The sequence below is a fragment of the Panthera tigris genome, chromosome C1 (genome assembly GCF_018350195.1).
Source record: "Panthera tigris isolate Pti1 chromosome C1, P.tigris_Pti1_mat1.1, whole genome shotgun sequence".
Lineage (NCBI taxonomy): Eukaryota > Metazoa > Chordata > Mammalia > Carnivora > Felidae > Panthera > Panthera tigris.
In genome coordinates this window covers 205,556,779-205,576,466 of record NC_056667.1, presented here as the reverse complement: position 1 = coordinate 205,576,466, position 19,688 = coordinate 205,556,779, and the positions used below count along the sequence as shown (strand labels likewise).

The window sequence follows — 19,688 nt, the reverse complement described above, 5'->3', positions numbered from 1 at the left end:
ACTAGACCTAGATTTCCTCCACATGTAAATCTAGAAGCATTCAAGGTTCAGAAGCTTGAAAATCTAAGGGTGAGGAGAGTTCCCTCCAACCCTGTAGGATAAGCTCCTGCAAGACGCCCTGAGCAGGAGAAATCTGGGATTATCAGCACTACTTGCGAGGGAAATGAAGGACTACCGAGTTTACAACCGAATTCTCTAAAGACCTTTTGGAAAAATGTTCACCCCAAATAAAATTAGAATAATACTTCAGCTGGGGCCCCTGGCTGACTCATTCCGAGAATGCAAGTGACTCTTGATCTTGGGGTCATGAGTTCGAACCCATGTTGGGCGTGGAGATTATTTAAATAAATAAATACATGCATACATACACAAACAAACGTTTAAAAAGAACATTAATTTTTAAAAAGTATTCATAAAAAAAGTAATACTCTAGCTAAATCTGACATTTTGCATATACTAGAGGAGTTAAGTGACTGGAGGACATTTACAGTCTCTTCTTCTCAGAACCTTTTCTATGATCTCTTCTTCTCTGGTGTCCATGAGATACGTACAAATCGTGTTTACTTGTGGATGACACACCCAAGTGTGGCACTTTACCACTAGGTTTGGCCCTCTATCCCGGCGTTCAAGTGTTAGGAACTGGAGTGAACTCTCAAAAGAAAGGTGAAGTACTTTACTTTTGACCGACCAATGCAGCCAATTAGGTAATTCTGAGACTTTCCTCTCTAAAAACAGTCTCTACTTTTCCTGTGACAGCTGTAAGCCCTCCTACATATGACAAAAGTCCCATTGTCCTGACCGGTCTCGGGAAAGAGGTTCCAAAGGCCCTTTATCTTCCTTAATAGAAAGATTTTATGGCAAGTCTTTTGCCACCGAGAAAGCAAGGCGGGTCAACCAGCGGTTCTACGGGAGCCGAGGAAATTCAGCCAGGGTTCTTGTTCTCGCCACTTCTGCTCCAACGGGCATGATCTGACCCGGAATTACGGCCTGAGGATGTGCCACCGGGGTCTCCATCAAGACGCAAAGGACCCAGGCTGCATGAAGCTGGATTAAGTGGACTTCACGAGATGGGTCATCCATTGTGTCTATCTTAATGCCAGCTCTTTGAACATAAAATAAAAATATTTCAACTAAAAAAAAAGATTTCACGGCAAAAGTGCTGTCAGTTTTAACATTTCTATTCTCAACTCCCCAGTCCCACTTTTCTTGTTAACCCCTGGGACTGACTACTGACTGACTGAAACCAAAAATTATCACTGCTGCCAAAAGTTAGAAACAAATGAAGGGAATGTGCGGTTGGAGGGTCACTGAATCAAACACGAAGGACCGAAGAACCGGAAGGAGACACGCTGAGCTCTGCCCTCCACAAGCTGAATGTTACGGTAAAATACTTACAACATGCTTGGTGCACAGCAGCCAGGACTGTGATTCTGGGACACTAAGTTGATAAACACATACTTTATTTTTCCGTTGGCATTGATAAACGTATACTTTTTCAATTAGCGTATTTTAAACTGCTTTTGAAAAGTTAACCTTTTCTGCCATTTGTTTTATAGAAATTCAAGAACTATGAGATGAATTCGTTTAGTATACAAAATTTTAAACCTTGACAGAATCTAAGGACCATGTAAATACCCAACTGTGATCATCTGCACTTTACATTTCTAAAGGTTAAGAATGATTACTATTTTAGCTAAAATAGTATTTGAGGGGCAAAGTTCACCAACCTGGGTATATCAACGTAAACTACAATGAAGTCTTTGGAGAATGACTTTTTTATTGGCATTAAAGTTCGCATGAAACACATACCCAAATTATGATGAAGCCGGAAAGGAATAAAATACGCCTAACTATACATGTGAGATACAGTAATAAAATCAAAGACTTCAGAAAAAATTTACTGGAAGACATCTAAAAAGACTTTTGACAAAACAAAAATGAAAAAAAAAGAAAAAAGAATCACTGACCTGATGAATATTTGTTTAATTTTAGGAACTCGTGATGAGGAATAAGACCTATTTCTTTACAGTCTGAACAATGTCCAGCTGTGAGCATCTCTGACCTGTGTCTCACTGCCTGGCTCGCAGATCTCAGGCTGCCACATGCTTGGCCGGGTAGCCGGGTAGCTTCTCTGCTCTGAAATTCCCTCCGGGTGTGGAATAGTCCCAGGGCCGGCGGTTCTCCGTGAACCCGTAGAGCTTCCGGAGCGCCACGCGAGCAGCTTCTTCTTCCGCAGCCAGCACGGTCTCCCCAGGTCCCTCCGCAATCAGCTTTCTATCACTAGACAAAACACCGAGAGTGGTCTGAAATTACTCGCGCATCATAAGACGTGGGCCACAAGCCTGTTATGGTTTCTAAACCTTATTTTGGCAAGAATATCTATCAGGAGTAACACAAGAGCTTTGTATGTAGTATCTTTTGAATAGTAGGGTTTTGTGTGAATTCCTTATATACAGTAGTTAGAAAAGAAATATTTATATTTCCATAGAAATATCACCAACTTAGTAGGTCCAATATTTTTTTTCATTTTTTTTAAATGTTTATTTGAGAGAGAGAGACAGAGAGACAGAGAGAGACACGGCACAAACAGGGATGGGGCATTGAGAGGGGAAGACACAGAATCTGAAGCAGGCTCTAGGCTCTGAGCTGTCAGCACAGAGCCTGACACAGGGCTTGAACTCACGAGCCACAAGATCATGACCTGAACCAAAGTCAGACGCTTAACTGACTGAGCCACCCAGGTGCACCCAATATTTTTCAAATCAAAAACCAAGGTGCATCTAGGTAAATATGGTTTTGTTCTGTTGTTGTTAGTGATGAAAGAATATATAAAAATCTTCCTACAAAAACTCAAAACTACTAAAACTAAATTCATGGAGGGGACCTGGTGGCTCAGTCGTTAAGCATCTGACTTCAGCTCAGGTCATGATCTCATGGTTCGTGAGCTCGAGCCCTGCTTTGGGTGAACATGAGCCCGTTCTGGGTGAGTCCCACTTTTCCCTCTCCCTCTCTCTCTTCTCCTCCTGGGATTCTCTCTCTCTGCCCCTTGCTGACTTGTGCCCTCTTTCTCAAAAACAAAAAAAAAGACTCTTCGTGGAAAACTGACATTATTTTTAATTTATCTTGAACCTGTAATGTGAGGAAAAATTTTACGGAACTAAATTGTGCCTTTCTGGTTTCTCATCTAAACTTTAAAACAAATAAAATAGTAGTTCTATATATATACTTTTTAAAGTTTTATTTATTTTGAGAGTGTGCACACATTGAGGGGCAGAGAGAGGGAGGGAAACAGAATCCCAACCACAGAGCTTGATCTCATGAACCATGAGATCACGACCTGAGCCAAAATCAAAAGTCAGACGCTCAACTGACTGAGCTACCCCGGTTCTAGATTTTACAGTAAGAGCTTTAGATCTTTAAAACTTGCTAAGATCTAAAAAAATTTTATATATTATAATCCACTTTGATTTATTCCCAAAGGATACTGAAGTAGCACAGTGAACACTTAAGGCTATTGGTGTTCTATTAAAACCAAATTACAACAAAAACAGGTATTCTGCTTTACTGATATCTGTCTTACTATAACTAGCAATCTCTTCTCCAAAAGTGTAAAAAATGATCCAGCAAGGGAGGAAAGGATGTGCACCGAACAAGTGTGGTATGGATGTGCTACTTCTCAATTATCTTTAACTACTTCCTGGAAATTTCCTGACCCTAAACTGGACCTATCCAACTAAAAGAAGCATCTCTGAAAATTTCATGAACAGCAACTCCACTTAGTAGCTTTGATTCAATATAAATTGACCTGAAAGCTAAGGAAGACTCAAATCAAAGAAAGGCAAGCAGAACTGTGCAGATAAAAGAAAAACAATGTGGAAGGAATTTGCTCAGAAACACTTGCTGTGGTAATAATATGGAATGAAACAAAGCTTAATCATATAGGTTACACTTTACCATAATAATTACACAGTGCATATTTGTACAAAATAAAGGATAGAGAAAATCATCTAAGTGAATTTCATCTATACAATGTTTATTTATCATGTTTCTACCTCAATGATGGTGGCAATGTATCACTGTTCATTTTTTTAAAAACCATTATGCAAAATCTAGGTTTTGTCCTAGATAATAATAATTATTATTAATAATTCTATTACCTGATGACAACAATTTTAGTTAACAGGGCAAACTCCTTTTTTTGTTTAAATATAAGAGATCATTCTTCAAACCTTCCATGTATCATTAAAAATCCTTTAAGAACATCACCTGTCTTAGCTGTACTATATTCCATCATGTGTATCTGTCATTTCCCTCTTGCTGGATACCAAAGTTTATACTAACTTTTTGCCTTATTTAAAAACTATTGGCTCAACAACTGTTTACTGACTACTATGTCTTAGGAACTGTTGTAGGTATGGGGGATAAAGGGTAAACCACAAATGAACACCTTTGTTTACACATTTTGATGTCCAGAAGGAGACACACCCAAAAGTGAGAACACCAAATCAAAGAACGTGAAAAATTTAAAGACTGTTGGCGTTTTGTCAGAATTACGAAATATTGCACCACTCTGTTCTTCTGCCAGGGGTATATGAACTGCAGATAAAGGACGTGTTTAAGACTTTTCAATCTGATAAGCAGAAGTATCTCATCATTGTGCTGTGCACTTCAAGTTGAAACTTTTTACATTATCCATTTTCTCCTTTGTGATGCCTTCCATCGCCTTTAACTTAGAAAATTCTTCGTCACATAAAGATTAGGAAAACATTTACCTAATTTAATTGAGGTCGCTTATTCAATCAGTGTGAGGCAAGTCAACTGTTTACTAACAAAACTAAGACCTGTTCAACGTGGGTTGATTTATATATTTTGATGGACAACTAAACCCTTCCTTTTCCAGTCCTAGGCTCAGCTGAAGCTGTTACAAGTGTGGATTACGGTTCAATCGGTAACACTTTTGAATCAGAAGTTTTCTTTTTCTACAGAAATAGTTACAATAAGATGAAGTTCTTACCTCCAAATATACAACGTATACTTGGTTAGCAAAAGCTACTATTAGCAAACCCCAGATTACTTGGCTTCCCCTAAGAATAACCAGCAGGAAAAGAAGTAGTAAAGAGATAATCGTGGGAATGAGATTTTAAAAATCTTCTAATGCAGGGGCGCCTGGGTGGCTCGGTCGGTTAAGCGTCCGACTTTGGCTCAGGTCATGATCTCACTGCTCGTGAGTTCGAGCCCCGCGTCGGGCTCTGTGCTGACAGCTCAGAGCCTGGAGCCTGCTTTGGATTCTGTGTCTCCCTCTCTCTCTGACCCTCCCCCGTTCATGCTCTGTCTCAAAAATAAATAAACGTTAAAAAAAAATTTTTTAGAAATCTTCCAATGCAATTAGAGATTATATTAAGGAATTGTGAAGTTTTTAAGGCTTCCAATCAATGTTATGAAGCTAAGATTAAAATTTTACTAACCAGTACAAGCCAACAAAAAACACAGGCAAAGCTGTGGTGCTTCCAGACTGCCTGGTAAGTCTAGATTCAGGAGCTGAAATATTCCTTTTCTTCAGTTCTTCTACCAGTAGCCCCATGGGATTTATTATCTTCCAAATCTCAAAGAGTTCTTTTCCAGTCATCTGAGTAATTAAGAAGTCCTGCGCATAAAAATATAATTTATACATTGAAATTAGTATGATGAAAATAAGGACCATAATTCAAAGTACACTTTTAAGAGAATTTAAAAACTTACTGGGAATTGAAAAAGACAAAATGTACTATTCTTTTTCATTTCTGTGTAGTTTTTCACGTAAGTTTTACTACAAAAATCATAGTTGTCGCAGACGACATGATACTCTATGTAGAAAACCCAATGGATTCCACCAAAAAATTGCTAGAACTGATACACGAATTCCGTAGTCACAGGATACAAAATCAACATATAGAAGTGTTACATTTCTATACACCAATAATGAAACAGCAGAAGGATAAATCAAGGAATCAATCCCATTTAAGATTATACCGAAAACCATCAGATATCTAGGAATAAACCTACCCAAAGAGGTAAAAGATCTGTACTCTGAAACCCATAGAACACTTATGAAAGAAACTGAAGATGACACAAAAAAATGGAAAAACATTCCATGCTATGGGTGGGAAGAACAAGCATTGTTAAAACGTCTATGCTACTCAAAGCAATGTACACATTTAATGCGATTCCTATCGAAATACCACCAGCATTTTTCACAGAGCTAGAACAAATAATCCTAAAATTTGTATGGAACCACAAAAGACCCCCAAAAACAAAGCAATTCTGAAAAAGAAAAAGCTGGAAGCATCACAATTCCGGACTTCAAGCTATATTACAAAGCTGTAGTCATCAAGACAATATGGTACTGACACAAAAAGAGACACACGTATCAATGGAATAGAAGAGAAAACCCAGAAATGGGCCCACAACTATATGGTCAACTAATCTTCAACAAAGCAGGAAAGAATATCCAATGGAAAAAAGACAGTCTCTTTAACAAATGGTGTTGGGAAAACTGGACAGCAACATGCAGAAGAACGAAACGGGACCACTTTCTTACACTATACACAAAAGTTAAGTACAGGAAACAATCAAAATCCTAGAGAAGATCACAGACAGAAACCTCTTTGAATCTGGCCATAGAGACTTCTTACTAGATACATTTCTGGAGGTAAGGGAAACAAAAGTAAAAATGAACTACTGGAACCTCACAAGATAAAAAGCTTCTGGGGCGCCCGGGTGATTCAGTCGGTTAAGTGTCAGACTTCAGCTCAGGTCATGGTCTTGAGGTCCGTGAGCTCAAGCACCACAACAGGCTCTGTGCTGACAGCTCAGAGCCTGGAGCCTGCTTCAGATTCTGTGTCTCCCTCTGTCTCTAACCCTCCCCGACTCACTCGTACACTCGTGCGCACGTACGTGCACGCACGCTCTCTCTCTCAAAAATAAACATTAAAAAAATTAAAACAAAAAAGATAAAAAGCTTCCGCACAGCAAAGGAAACAATCAACAAAACTAAAAGGCAACCTTCAGAATGAGAGAAAATATTTGCAAATGACTTATCTGATAAAGGGTTAATATCCAAAATCTATAAAGAACTTAACAACAATACCCAAAACACAAATAATCCAGTTAAGAAATGGGCAGGAGACATGAGCATTTTTCCAAAGATATATACAGATGGCTAACAGTCACATGAAAAGATGCTCCATATCACCCATCATCAGGGAAATACAAATCGAAACCACAATGAGATACCACCTCACGCCTGTCAGAATGGCTCACATTGACAACTCAGGCAACAGGTGATGGTGAGGATGCGGAGAAAGAGGAACCCTCTTACACTGTTGGTGGGAATGCAAACTGGCGCACCTGCTCTGGAAAACAGTGTGGAGCGTCCTCAAAAAATTAAAACTATTACTACCCTACGACCCAGTAATTGTACTACTAGGTATTTACCCAAAGAATACAAAACTGCTGATGTGAAGGGGGACACCCCGATGTTTACAGCAGCACTATCAACATCAGCCGAACTATGGAGAGAGCCCAAGTGTCCCTAGATTGATGAAGATGTGGTATATATCTGCAAAGCAGTATTACTCGGACATCAAAAACAATAAAATCTTGCCATCTGCAACAACGTGGATGGAGCTAGAGTGTATTATGCTAAGGGAAATGAGTCAGAAAAAAACAAATACCACATGATTGCCCTCATATGTGGAATTTAAGAAACAAAAGACCGTACGGGGGACAAAGAAGCAAACCATAAAACACTCTTAATTACAGAGAACTAGCTGACGGTTGCTGGAGGGGAGGTGGGGGAGATGGGTTAAATGAGGGATGGGTAGTAAGGAGGGCACTTGTCAGGATGAACACTGGGTGTCTAAATAATAAGTCACTAAATTCTACTCCTGAAACTACTATTACACTATATGTTAAATAGAATTTAAATAAAAACTTGAAGAAAAAAATAAAAATAATAGTTGAAGGTGAAATCTTATCTTAGAAATATATCTTTATCAGTAAGAAAAAGATTTTTAAAGCAAATGAATTAATGAATAGATGGTAGAAACTTCCAGCAGAAACTCGTTTAAGAAACTACTATGGGAGGCAGCTGGTGGCTGTTAAGTGATGCTTCAGCTCAGGTTATCATCTCAGGACACTGAGATCAAGCCCTGGGCTCTGCACTGGTTGTGGAGCCTGCTTAAGATCCTCTCTCCTAGAGCACCCGGGTGGCTTAGTCGGTTAAGCGTCTGACTTCGGCTCAGGTCACGATCTCATAGTTTGTGGGTTCAAGCCCCGCATCGGGCTCTGTGCTGACAGCCTGGAGCCTGCTTCAGATTCTGTGGCTCCCTCTCTCTCTGCCCCTCCCCTGCTCACTTTCTGTTTCTCAAAAATAAATAAATGTAAAAAAAAAAAAACCAAAAAACCTCTAGAGGGTAGTACTTCACTGTCTAAATTTATGATTTAAAAAAATCATTGAAATAATTTCACGTTGTGTCTTTTGAACCTATTTAAGACCTGATATTTTCAATCTATGAGACTAAGAAAATTGAAAAATTATGAACAAAGAATTTTGCCAATAAAACAACTATCAATATTGACAGAAAATAAGGGAACATAAATTTTCATTAAAATATACTGCAAGTAACTCATGTTAACAAACACAGTATAGGGCACCTGGCTAGCTTAGTGGGTTGAGGATCCAAGTCTTGGTTTCGGGCTCAGGTCATGTCGTCACGATTCATGGGTTCAAGCCTCGCATAAGGCTCTGCACTGACAGAAGTCTGCTTGAGAGTCTTTCTTTCCCTCTCTCTCTGCCCCTCCCCTGCTCACGCTCTCTCTCAAAAAATAAACTTTTAAAAAAAAGATTAAAAAAAACCCAGTATATAATAAACGATGGGTAAATGGGGATAGGAGGGGAGAAATTTAAAAAACACCTTGGTTCATAAAATAGTCAATTTCATTACAACACTTGCCCAAGCACCAGAACTCTATTTCAGCTTCATTAGTAAAAAATATTTATCACCTGAAACCAATATAACACTGTACATTAATAACACTGGAATTAAAAATTTTTTTTTAATTTGTAAGTCCTTATTGGGGATTTTGAATTTTTTAATGTATAGAGTTGCCTTACCAGACACATATGTTAATTACACCTATATATGAATCCCTGGGATTATCTGCAATATAAAATAACCCAACGGTAGGGTAAGGAAAAACAATCTGAATGCCTAAGATATTAGTAGGAATAGAAAAAGAAATCTAGATTTTTCTGGTGATTACCTATGCCTCCTATTTTTTCCCGATAGGTTCCTGGTCTTATTAGTTTATCATTAGAACTTTCAGTGGAAGTGGAGGCTGAACATTCCAATCTCACCTCCCCAGAACAGGGAGACAGTATGAAGACATGCTTCTAAAATGCACCTATGATCATGGAAATCTATCAAAACTCCTCCAGGTTTCTCTAGAGCAGTCGTAACAAGACCATCCACTATGTACTCCTCAATACGCTTCCCCACACACAAGCTTGTCCTCAAGGTTTCTTCCTGGAATGTCCTTCCTAGGGGCAAGCATCACTTTCATGAACTTTCCCTAACCCTGTTATAACTGACTGTTGCCTCCCGAGTTCCCTCTGCACCTTTATAACACATCTTTGAGAGCAACGGCCACTCGAACCGCCTAGTGAGCTGACTAGGACCCTGGAGGCAAGGATCGTATTCCATGTTGCTCCGGCTCCAGTGCTCAGCAAAGTGTTTCGCACACACTAAACAACACATCCTAGGTGGACAAATGAATGGAATAAACACAGATATTTGACCTACTTATCTTTAACAGGATCTATAAATAGAACTGTCAACAGAGTCACTACGACACAGAAAAGATGAATTTCCAAAATGGTCTCAGGACTACCTTGTGGAAATATCAAAGCAAAGCGACCAAAATTTGTTTAGACAGTTCTAAGGCTCCACAGAAGCTAAAGGGACAAAGAGAATGGAAATCAAGGGAGGACTCAGTGAGGATTTCTTTAGAAAAAGCTATTTTACTGGGAGAGGAGAGGGCAAAGGAGAGGATTTCCTTTTCACCTCAAGCCACGAGGACTTCAAAGAGTCCAGTGGCCTCCAAATCTGAGACCAGAAACATACAGTCACCTGGCCGCCAACACACATTCTCTGCTTACAGGCAACAGGCTGGCAGAGGCTGCCAGTAGCAGAAGCCTGCGACTCATGTCAAAGGTATAAATATCCTCGAGACCTAATGTGGAACTCACAGAAGGGATATCATTTGTAAGGGAATCCTATGCAGGAAACCGGAAGCTGATGTGGGAAAAAGAGTCAATACCCAGGTCAAGGAAGATGGCTGGAAGGTTCCAGCAGGGGACACAATGCCCCGCAGTTGTTTTGAACATCAACCAGACTCAGAAAGCACTAGACCAGCTGACGGCCACCAGGTCAAGTAAAACTCTTCTGTTCTCCTTTTTCCTTCTCTGAGCTCCCCCTCCAGAAGGGCCGTTAATGTACCTGCTTCCCAAAGGCAGAGAGGTGGCCCACCTGTTACAGGCCCTAGTTGGGGAAGGAGGAAGACGGATACGAACAAAGCCTGAGTGTTGGCCAATGCAGGTATTCTTCTGTATCGAAGTGATCAAAACGAAGTGATATCCCAACAGTTAAGGGATGCTGATTTCAAGGACCCCGACATTCAGATGTCTGAATCAAGACTGTCTCTTGACTTAAAGTAATTGTGTGAATTTGCCATTATGTAAAGGTGACCAAAAACTCGTGCATTCATCCAATGCAGGGGATAAAAATCCTCCCAAATTCTAAAAGAACAGGGGGAGTCAAGGAATCCCAATTACGTAAGTATTTTCACTAGCTAAGCTACTGGCTAACAAGGAATTAGGTATACATCACAGAGACCCAGAAATCCAAGATTTTACTACTTGTAAAAGTGGAACAGCAGCCGGTGCCTCAGCACGGAGCTCCCTAACCACCCCAGGCCTTCGAATAGTTAGTGTCGTTCATTCACTAAACACCTACTGAACATGTACCATGCAGGCACTGCCTGTGGACCTAATGATGGAAAGCTGAAGACAGGCTTGCAGTCCTGGGAACTCACAACCTAGCACTGAATATGCACCTCTGATGATGTCCTCAATAATGAGACACTACCATAAGCTTTAGGGCTTTCTCAGGATTTGGTAGGGAGAAAAATTCACATATAAGCTTCCAAGATCATTTAACAAAGGAACGAATCACGAAACAGTCTTTTCAGGGGCGCCTGGGTGGCTCAGTTGGTTAAGCTCCAAGCTTCAGCTCAGGTCGTGATCTCACGGTTCGTGGGTTTGAGCCCCGAGTCAGGCTCTGTGCTGACAGCTCGGAGCCTGGAGCCTGCTTCGCGTTCTGTGTCCCCCTCTCGCCCCGCCCCTTCCCCCACCTGCGCTCTCTCTCAAAAATAAACACTAAAAAAAAATTTTTTTTAAACTTCTTTTTCTTCTGCCCACCTCATGTATGTCCCAGCCTCTGCAATCAAGCATTACCTACCCTGATGAAAAGAGCAGTCCTCTCAGGGCCACTGCTCTGCAGCAAGGCTCCAACTACTGCGAAGAAAGTCTGCTGTAAAACAGGCGGGGGAACTGGAAACTCTGCACTCAGTGTTAACTGCTCCACGGCCAAGTTTCTGGCCACATGACATACCACTTCCTCACCAGTGAGAAAGTCAACGAGACTCTTAATGCCTTCGGTGGGCAAGTCTGGGTATGCATCCTCGAGACATTGTGTGAGGCAAGTTTTTGAAAAAGATGTCCCTTGTTCAGAGAGTTCTTGATTATCTTTAAGATTCAGAAGAACAGCTTCTTTCTCTATTCCAAGGTTTTGGCGCTTGGCCTCCTCACTTTTAATATAGCAGCTATTAACAAATGCAGTTTTGAGAAGATCTAAGGAAAAGGTCTCCTGTAACCGATGTCCAAACGCTTCTATTTCAGCATGGTAATCCCAGTTGGGCTTCTCTGAACTGAAAACATAGAACAGAAGATAGTAAGAGATGGTAAAGAGAACAATAAGATGTTGCAATGATGCAAGAACTTTTCATTGGGATGCAATTTGACGGATTATGTAAAGGAAATTAAAAAAGACTGAGTTTCATTTTTTTTTAATTTTTTTAAATTTATTTTTGAGGCAGAGAGAGAGCATGAGCAGGGGAGGGGCAGAGAGAGGGGGAGACACAGAACCCCAAGCGAGCTCCAGGCTCTAAGCTATCAACACACAGCCAGATGCAGGGCTCGAACTCACGGAGTGTGAGATCATCACCTGAGCTGAAGTCGGACGCTCAACCGACTGAGCCACCCAGGCGCCCCACGGACTGGGTTTCATTTTAACACAAGGCTTTGATTTTTCTAAAAGTTAAAACTTAAGTCAGATGAGTACTTGCAGTTCTTTGCTATACTCACTAGTGCACTCATTTTCCCTTTGAGCCAATGTTAAAGATGTTCTTCAACGTCAGAGACTGAGCCATTACCCTACCTTTTAGAGTCCTCATTTCTCCTATAACCACAGAATTATGCTTTATATCCAGGTATGAAATACACATTATAATTTCACAGGCTCAAGATATAAACAATAAGTACATTATATTCAGCTCTTATTTTATCAAGTTTTACAAACACCCATTTAAATTAGCAACTAAATAATCTACTATCATAGTAAGTAGATTAAAAGTTCGTGATCATTCCCAGGAATGACTACAAGGTCTTTCTAAAGAGACACTAAAACCAAAATAAAACTCTTTTAAGTAAAAAAGGATAGGAGGGATGCCTGGGTGGCTCAGTTAGTTAAACGTCTGAAGTCTGCCTGGGATTCTCTCTCTCTCCCCTCCCTCTCTGCCTCTACCCTGCTTGCTCGCTCTCTCTCAAAATAAGTAAGTAAACTTAAAAAAATTGTTTTTAAAATAGGAAAAGCTAAAGATTTTGGCTATAAGTCATAAAATGTATATAACCTATATAATGCTTAGTTTCTTCCAATTATAAAAGCTTAACATGACTAACCTCACAATAATCAAAGAAATGTGAATTAAGAAGAGGTAACTATTTTTTTGCCTATTAGGAAAAGAACTTAACATTGTTTTGAAAGAACAGAAGAATATGAACTTCTCTTCCTACTGATCTATGTTTAAATTGGTTCACCTTTGGGGGGGGGGGCAATATTAAAGCCGCTATGAAATTTCATACTTAATTCCAAAGGAGTAGTAACTTCCAAATTAGTCACTGCTGTAATAGCAATAATATGGAACTCAAATACCTACAAATGGAAGTCAAAACACTGAGGTGCACACTGCCACGACTGCATGTCAAAGAAACCTTATCAGAGACAAGAAGATCCGAGACCTCACGTGCAGCAGATCTCAGGTGGCGCTACCTGTGACTTTCTCTACCAGACCACTGGACCTCTCTGCCAAGCTACTGCCAGACACTATTGCAACAAGGCTAAGAACAAACAAGATAAATTAGGGCAAAAAAAAAAAAAACAAACAAACAAACAAAAAAAACCCTAAAGCTCAACTGTTACTGTTTTCCTTTTATTCTGGCAAGTGGACTTGTGCATACACTTAAGTTCGCTCTTGCAACGCTGTGGAACGCTTTCATCCCTCTTATCCGTACCCAAGAATTCCCAGCCATTGCAACACAGGGTCTACAACCCCCCAGGCCCGCATAGAGGTTACACTCGGGAGGCCTCATTTCTCACAACTCGCGGTTGATAGGATCGAAGGGAGAGTGCCGCGGCGCCCCAAGGCAGAAATCCATTCCCTGGGATTCAGTCCACGCGTCAACGTTCCACCGGTGTCTCTACCACACGTGTCCCAGGCTCAGGCCAGGCGCGCTTTATCGAGGAGCCACCCTCCTCGCCGCCGCCGCCCGGTCCCCCACCGTCAACCCGACCCCTTCCGAGGCGGCTCCTACCGGCGCACGGGCGGCGGCGGGCACCGGAGCAGGCGCCAGCGCTCTAACTCCTTCTGGAAGCGGAAGGCGGCGCGGAATCCCTTCTTCACGCCCCGAACAGGCGGGACGAGAGTGGGGGCGGCCGGGGCCAGGAGGCAGCGAGGCCCCCGCAACAGCAGCCTCCCCAGGCCGGATGCCATTGCTGGGGGGAAAAAAAAAAAACTCAACGGAGGGCGGAAGGAAAAAAGCCGGACCGGTGCCTCGGTAACACAGACCCCGGACTTGGACGAGGAGAGCGAAACCGGGGCGGGGCTAGTACGCAGGGGGCGGGGTGGCTGCCGTTGAGTGTTTACTGCGCATGTGCGAGCTCTAGTTCCTGCCCTAGGGTTTACTCGCGGGTGATCCCGGGTTGAGGGGCATTTGGCTCCAAAAATTCGTGGAAGCTGCTGCGCCCTGGCGGTTGCTTTCTTGGTCCTTGCTTTTTCATTAACGCAAAAACCTGGTTCACTCTCAGTTTGAAGACACTTAAAGTCTCAGAAAAACCCATTCCTTGTCAAAAACCTGGTTCACTCTCAGTTTGAAGAAGACACTTAAAGTCTCAGAAAAACCCCATTCCTTGTCAATATATATTTAGTCCTAAGAGTTACAGACCATCAATCCAGCCACTATTTATGAACAAATATTTGCCCAACGTGTCTCCAAAAGCCTTCGTTTCAGGAGCCCTCCACTAAGCGATTTTGACTTAACCAAAATTTAAATTTCTAACAGTACAAACTTTTTAAAGCATAAAAAAAAAAAAAAAAGGATTGGGAAAAAATGCATCAAAATGTAACAATGGAATTATGTCTTTTCCCCCTTATCTTCTCTTTGGCAGTATTATTATATTGCTTTCCTACCAAACGGTTAATATAAATGTTAATCTAATATTAATTCACAAAAGAAGACTTGTCTGAATTTCCAAGTTTGAGTTGCCTGCTGAACATCTAGATCCCCAAAGGGCAGGCACCTCTTTCTGTGGTCTCTCTATTTGTTAATGGCATCAGTGTCTCCCTCCCTTGCCCCCCCCCCGCCCCCAGTAACCCAGATTGGGCTCCGATGTTTTCAGTTATTTCTATTTCCACGAACACCCTCTTTTGTCCAGGAGCCAAGTCCTTTTTCAATTTATTTCCACAGCAGCTACCTGATGGCTATCCTTACCTCCTTGCCAGGCCTTGCACCTTCCTTTCTTCACCTTCATTCATCTCCCTGAAACACAGACCCAGGCATGCCACTACTTAACTCAAGAATCTCTAATATTAGGCTGTGATAAGGATTCTCCCCTTGACCAAACTATAGTCAGGATCCCCTAAGCCCTCTTCTTAACTAGGCTTCAACCTTAGGCTTCATTGTCTTTGTTAGGCCTGCATAGCCCACTTTCAGCAAGAATCCGGAGTCAGTTCAGGAAGAATTCCACACGTTCACTATCTTGATCACCCTTGATAGCTAATCAAATTCATCACCTGCCACTATCCCCACGTTATACCTGATCACCCTGGCCTGCCTTCAGAAGAATCGTGTCAAGAATCCTCCCCCCCCCCCAGCCCCGCCTTTACCCTTGATGTTTCCACTTAGTTTAATGTTCATGGACACTTCCTAGCCCCCCTGGGTGTAAATTCCCACTGGTCCATGCTGTATTTGGAATTGAGCTGAATTCTACATACAGGTCTCTTTTCCCTTATTGCAATAGTTCCTGAGTAAAATCTGTCTTTATTGTCTAGCTCTTGTTTTTCTTTGGCAGATCATACAACTCAGTTTGGGGTCTCTTAACCTTTCAAGAGGGAAAGTCTGAATGGTTCATCATAGCCTATAAAAGCGTTCTCTTTGGGGAGGGAGAGAGGAAATGGAGGTTGGCACGTATCATAAGACAAGCTGATGGATTTTTGGGTGAAGCAAATTCTCTCAGAAGGGATGAGAGAAAATCATGATTGGTCTTTGTGTTTCAATAATTTACACTGCATGTGAACAAAATTCACTGAACATTAGTCAAATACATGGGTTAAAAGAAACCACAGGAACTATTATTTCTGTAACAGTCCATTTACTGGGAGAAATAATCTAGTAATCTAGTTGGAGCAAATAATGTTATGTTAATAGGACGGGTCTTTGAGAGTTTCTCAGTAAATACAACAATGAGAACGTAATATACAAAGCAAAAATGTAGGGTCTCAAGAAGCTTTTCCCACTAACTCACGGAGTTGCGGTATTAAGCAGTTTTTAAAATTCATTCATGAGTTTGTTTATTCAATAAACATATGCTAATGGGACTACTTGGTTCTAGGACCCAGGCTCAGAAAACAGACCCCACCCAGGGCTGCCTGATGCACTTCATTTATGTCCCTTCAAATCCCAAAGTTATGTGTTCAGTCCAGACTTCTCTGCTACCCAGTTGTGTATATACAAAACTCCTGCACATAATCGTCTCCTAACAACTCCAAATGGACATGTCAAGCTTCATACGTCCAAAACTGAACTCCCCATTTTCTTGCCCAAACATCTTCCCCAGATCGGTAAAAGGCAACTCAATTTCTTCAGTTTGTCATCCCACACACCCTGGTGTCATTCCTGATTCCTCTTTCTTTCATACCCCATATCCAACAAAGTTCATTGGTTCCACCTTCCAGAAATGTCTAGACTCTATTGTCTTCTCACCGCCTGCACTCTGTTCTAAGCCATCACTGTCTCTCGACTGCCTTATTTGATTAGCTTCCTGACTCACACCCTTGCCTTTTAAGACTGAAGGCAGATCAAGGTAGTTTTCTGCACTCAAAATCCTCCACTGGTGTCCCATCTCACTTAAAGTAAAAGCCAAACTCCTGACCATGGCCTCCAGGGGCGACATTATCTGTCCGGTGGCCCTTCTTCCTCATCTCTCTGTACCCCTCACTCACTCTGCTCCAGCCACACTGGCTGCCTTGCCGGCCCTAGAAATTCCCAGGCATGCTCTCACCTCAGGGCCTTAGCACTTGCTGTGCCCTTTTGCAGGAGAGGACTTCTTCCACACTTCTGCCTGTTTTACTCCCTGTTCTCCTTCTCGGCTCAAACATCACCCTCTCCGTGAGGCCTTCCCTTGGGTTGCATTCTCTGGAAGCAGACACTGAGACAGAGATTGGTGTGCGGGATATTTATTAGGAATCCACATCTATGAAGAGAGGCGGATGTAACAGGATTAGGTAGAAGTCGGCTGCAATACAGGCCTGACAAATTCTCATCCAACCCATGAGAGAGCTCTGGAGCAAGTTCTGCCTATCAGTGTGTCCCACACTGGACTGAAATAGCCAGCCCTCTATACTCCTCTCTCATTTAGTTACAGAATTCAGGCTGCCCCGTGAAGGGCATGGTCAAGCCTCGGTGGCTCTCTGCAGCTGAGGCAAACCCTGAAGGAGCTGAAAGCTAGAGAGCATCTGTGGCCCGCCTTCCTTCTATGAAGGTGGATCTATGCAACATATCTTGGAACGTTCCATGCCATCCTGTTTAAAATTGCCATACCCTCTATCACTCCTATCACTGTTCAGTTTTATTTTTTTCACAGCCCTTAACATCTTCTGATATACTATGTCATCTAGTTATTTCTGTTGTTTATCATCCGGTTCTTTCATTGGAATCTAAGTCCTAATGGTAGAGCAACCTTTGTGTCTTTGGAGCACAGCTACATTTAGACTGGTGTCTGGGTCATAGCACGCACTCAATAAATGTTTGTTGTTTGAAAAAAGTTGTTCAGTCTAGTCATCACACTGTAAAAGCCTTGCAAGAACCATGTCTTATTAATCTTGTCAGAATATGGTGCTTAGTAGGTATACAATGCATGTTTGTTGAATAAATAAATCCATGAATAAATGTTATTAACTTCATGTAAGAAAGTACTCGTATAGCACAGTCCAATAGAAATACCAGGTGAAGCACATATGTGATTTAAAATCTATTAGCTGTATTAAATATAGTGACATTAACTTTTTAAATATCTAACTGAATGTATCTAAATTTTATCATTTCAACATGTAATCAACATAAAATTTATTAATGAAATCCCTTATTTTCTTTGTTTTGTTTTGTACTAAGTCTTTAAAATTCGGTGTGTATTTTGAACTCATACCATAACTCAGTTTGGACTAGCCACATTGGAAGTGCTGGATAGCCATGGGTACGGTACATCTCTAGTGCAAGTCTGCAGTTCATGGGTCAGAATAATATGGGGGGGAGTGTGGGTTGGAGAGGGGAGGTCTCGGGAGTCAATGATTTTCTGGGTCCCCATCATGGCTGTAACTTAGCAGCTCTTGATGTGCTCTAGCCAAAAGCCACCAGGAACGCACCTGTACTTGATCACGTTGGGTTGGTTGCTAACTGGCAGGAGAAGGCATATCGTGGGAATTATGCGGCCTTAGTGATAGAACTTACTGTAGGATTTAGGTTTGTGTTCGGTGATTTTAGGGAGGACTTAAGGAAGAAGGGCTATCCTCTGGACTGGACTGGATTCTGTCAGGAAATGGGGGTAATTCTATGATTGGAGCTTTTACTAAATCTTGTCTAGAGGAAGGAAGGCTAGGCAGAGGCTAAAGCTGGAACTAACTGGTAAAGAAACAGGAGTCACTCTTGTTAGCCAGCATAGAGGGATGTTTGTTCATTTGTGTGGTTTGGACAATTTCATGTTTTGGCTGTGTTTATATATGATTATGGAGTGGCATTGTTTGGTGTTTATGTTCCGCAGGAAGCAGCTGTCAGCGCTGGGCCAGCTCCCGGCAGCACTGACATCTGGATCACAGCACCACGCCATCTCCTGGAGTTTTCTCTTTCTAATAGCCGTGCGCCCTAAAGCAAGTGATTTAACTTCTTCGTGGTCCAGTTTTCTCACGGCTACAAAGAGAATACAAGAGCTCTATCTCTCCATCTCTTAAAGTTGTTTTCAGCACTAAATAAGATAATCCGTGTCAGGAAATGGGGATAGTGCCTGGTATAGAGTCACCACTCAATGAGTGTCACCGACTGTCTTTCGAGGATTCTAAAAATGGCACTGTATTTTTTCACGCTTGCCACATCTTCGAAATCTTCCAAACAATGGCTTCTAAGAAGAAGCACGACGTAGTATCATTATTTCCAGAAGGCTCTGGTTTGGGGGACAGTTCCTCGTCCCCTCCAACGGCTCAATCCACTCCTGGGTGAATGCCTTTACCTTTCAACCTTTGTCACTTCCCCACTTGTTGGGAGACGGCCTCCGGGGCTCTCTCCCGGCTTCGGAGTTTTCGGCTGCGCGGCTTCCCCAGGCAATACGGGCGCGGGCGGCAGCACTCGGGAGCTTACGGCGGCGCGGCGCCCACGCGGCCCCGGGAGCCCGAGCGGAACCGGCGCGTCCCCGCCCGCCCGCCCGTCAGCTGATGGGCTTCCCGCCCGGGAGGCCGCTGCCGCCGCCGCCGTCGTGCGAACATGGCGGCCGAAATCCACTCCAGGCCGCAGAGCAGCCGCCCGGTGCTGCTGAGCAAGATCGAGGGGCACCAGGACGCCGTCACGGCCGCGCTTCTCATCCCCAAGGAGGACGGCGTCATCACGGCCAGCGAGGACAGGTAGGGCCGGCGGGTCGTGCGCCGGCGGAGGCGCGACGGGGGCGGCCCGTACTCCCGCCGGCGGCAGGGTGTGGGGATCGTGGGGTCGGCGGCCTCGTCCCTCTCCGGGAGGGGGCGTCCTCGGCCCCCGGGACCTCGCCGCGCCCCTC

At 42.6% G+C, this 19,688-nt stretch overlaps 2 protein-coding genes across 2 annotated transcripts in view; one reads left to right on the top strand and one right to left on the bottom strand.

The window, feature by feature from the left end:
• Positions 1–379: 379 nt before the first annotated feature.
• On the bottom strand, positions 380–14,228 carry MRPL44 (mitochondrial ribosomal protein L44). Its single transcript, XM_042995465.1, has 4 exons — positions 13,970–14,228; positions 11,559–12,027; positions 5,466–5,644; positions 380–2,280 (listed from the first exon to the last, which is right to left on the bottom strand). Exons 1-4 carry the CDS (start codon positions 14,146–14,148, stop codon positions 2,091–2,093), a joined length of 1,017 nt encoding a protein of 338 aa, XP_042851399.1. The 5' UTR covers positions 14,149–14,228; the 3' UTR covers positions 380–2,090.
• A 5,114-nt stretch (positions 14,229–19,342) lies between these two features.
• Positions 19,343–19,688, top strand: part of WDFY1 (WD repeat and FYVE domain containing 1) — a 45,791-nt gene continuing 45,445 nt past the window's right edge. The window contains exon 1 of the mRNA XM_042995462.1: positions 19,343–19,539. Within this exon, the coding sequence (XP_042851396.1) occupies positions 19,403–19,539 (137 nt within the window). The 5' untranslated portion in view covers positions 19,343–19,402. The remainder of the gene's footprint in view (positions 19,540–19,688) is intronic.

Coding starts and splice junctions, on each gene's coding strand:
- MRPL44 (XM_042995465.1), bottom strand. CDS start 14,148: ATGGCATCCGGCCTGGGGAGGCTGCTGTTGCGGGGGCCTCGCTGCCTC. Junction 5,645..11,558: donor GGACTGCTCTTTTCATCAGG/GTAGGTAATGCT, acceptor TTTTATGCGCAG/GACTTCTTAATTACTCAGAT. Junction 2,281..5,465: donor TTTTTTGTTGGCTTGTACTG/GTTAGTAAAATT, acceptor TGTTTTGTCTAG/TGATAGAAAGCTGATTGCGG.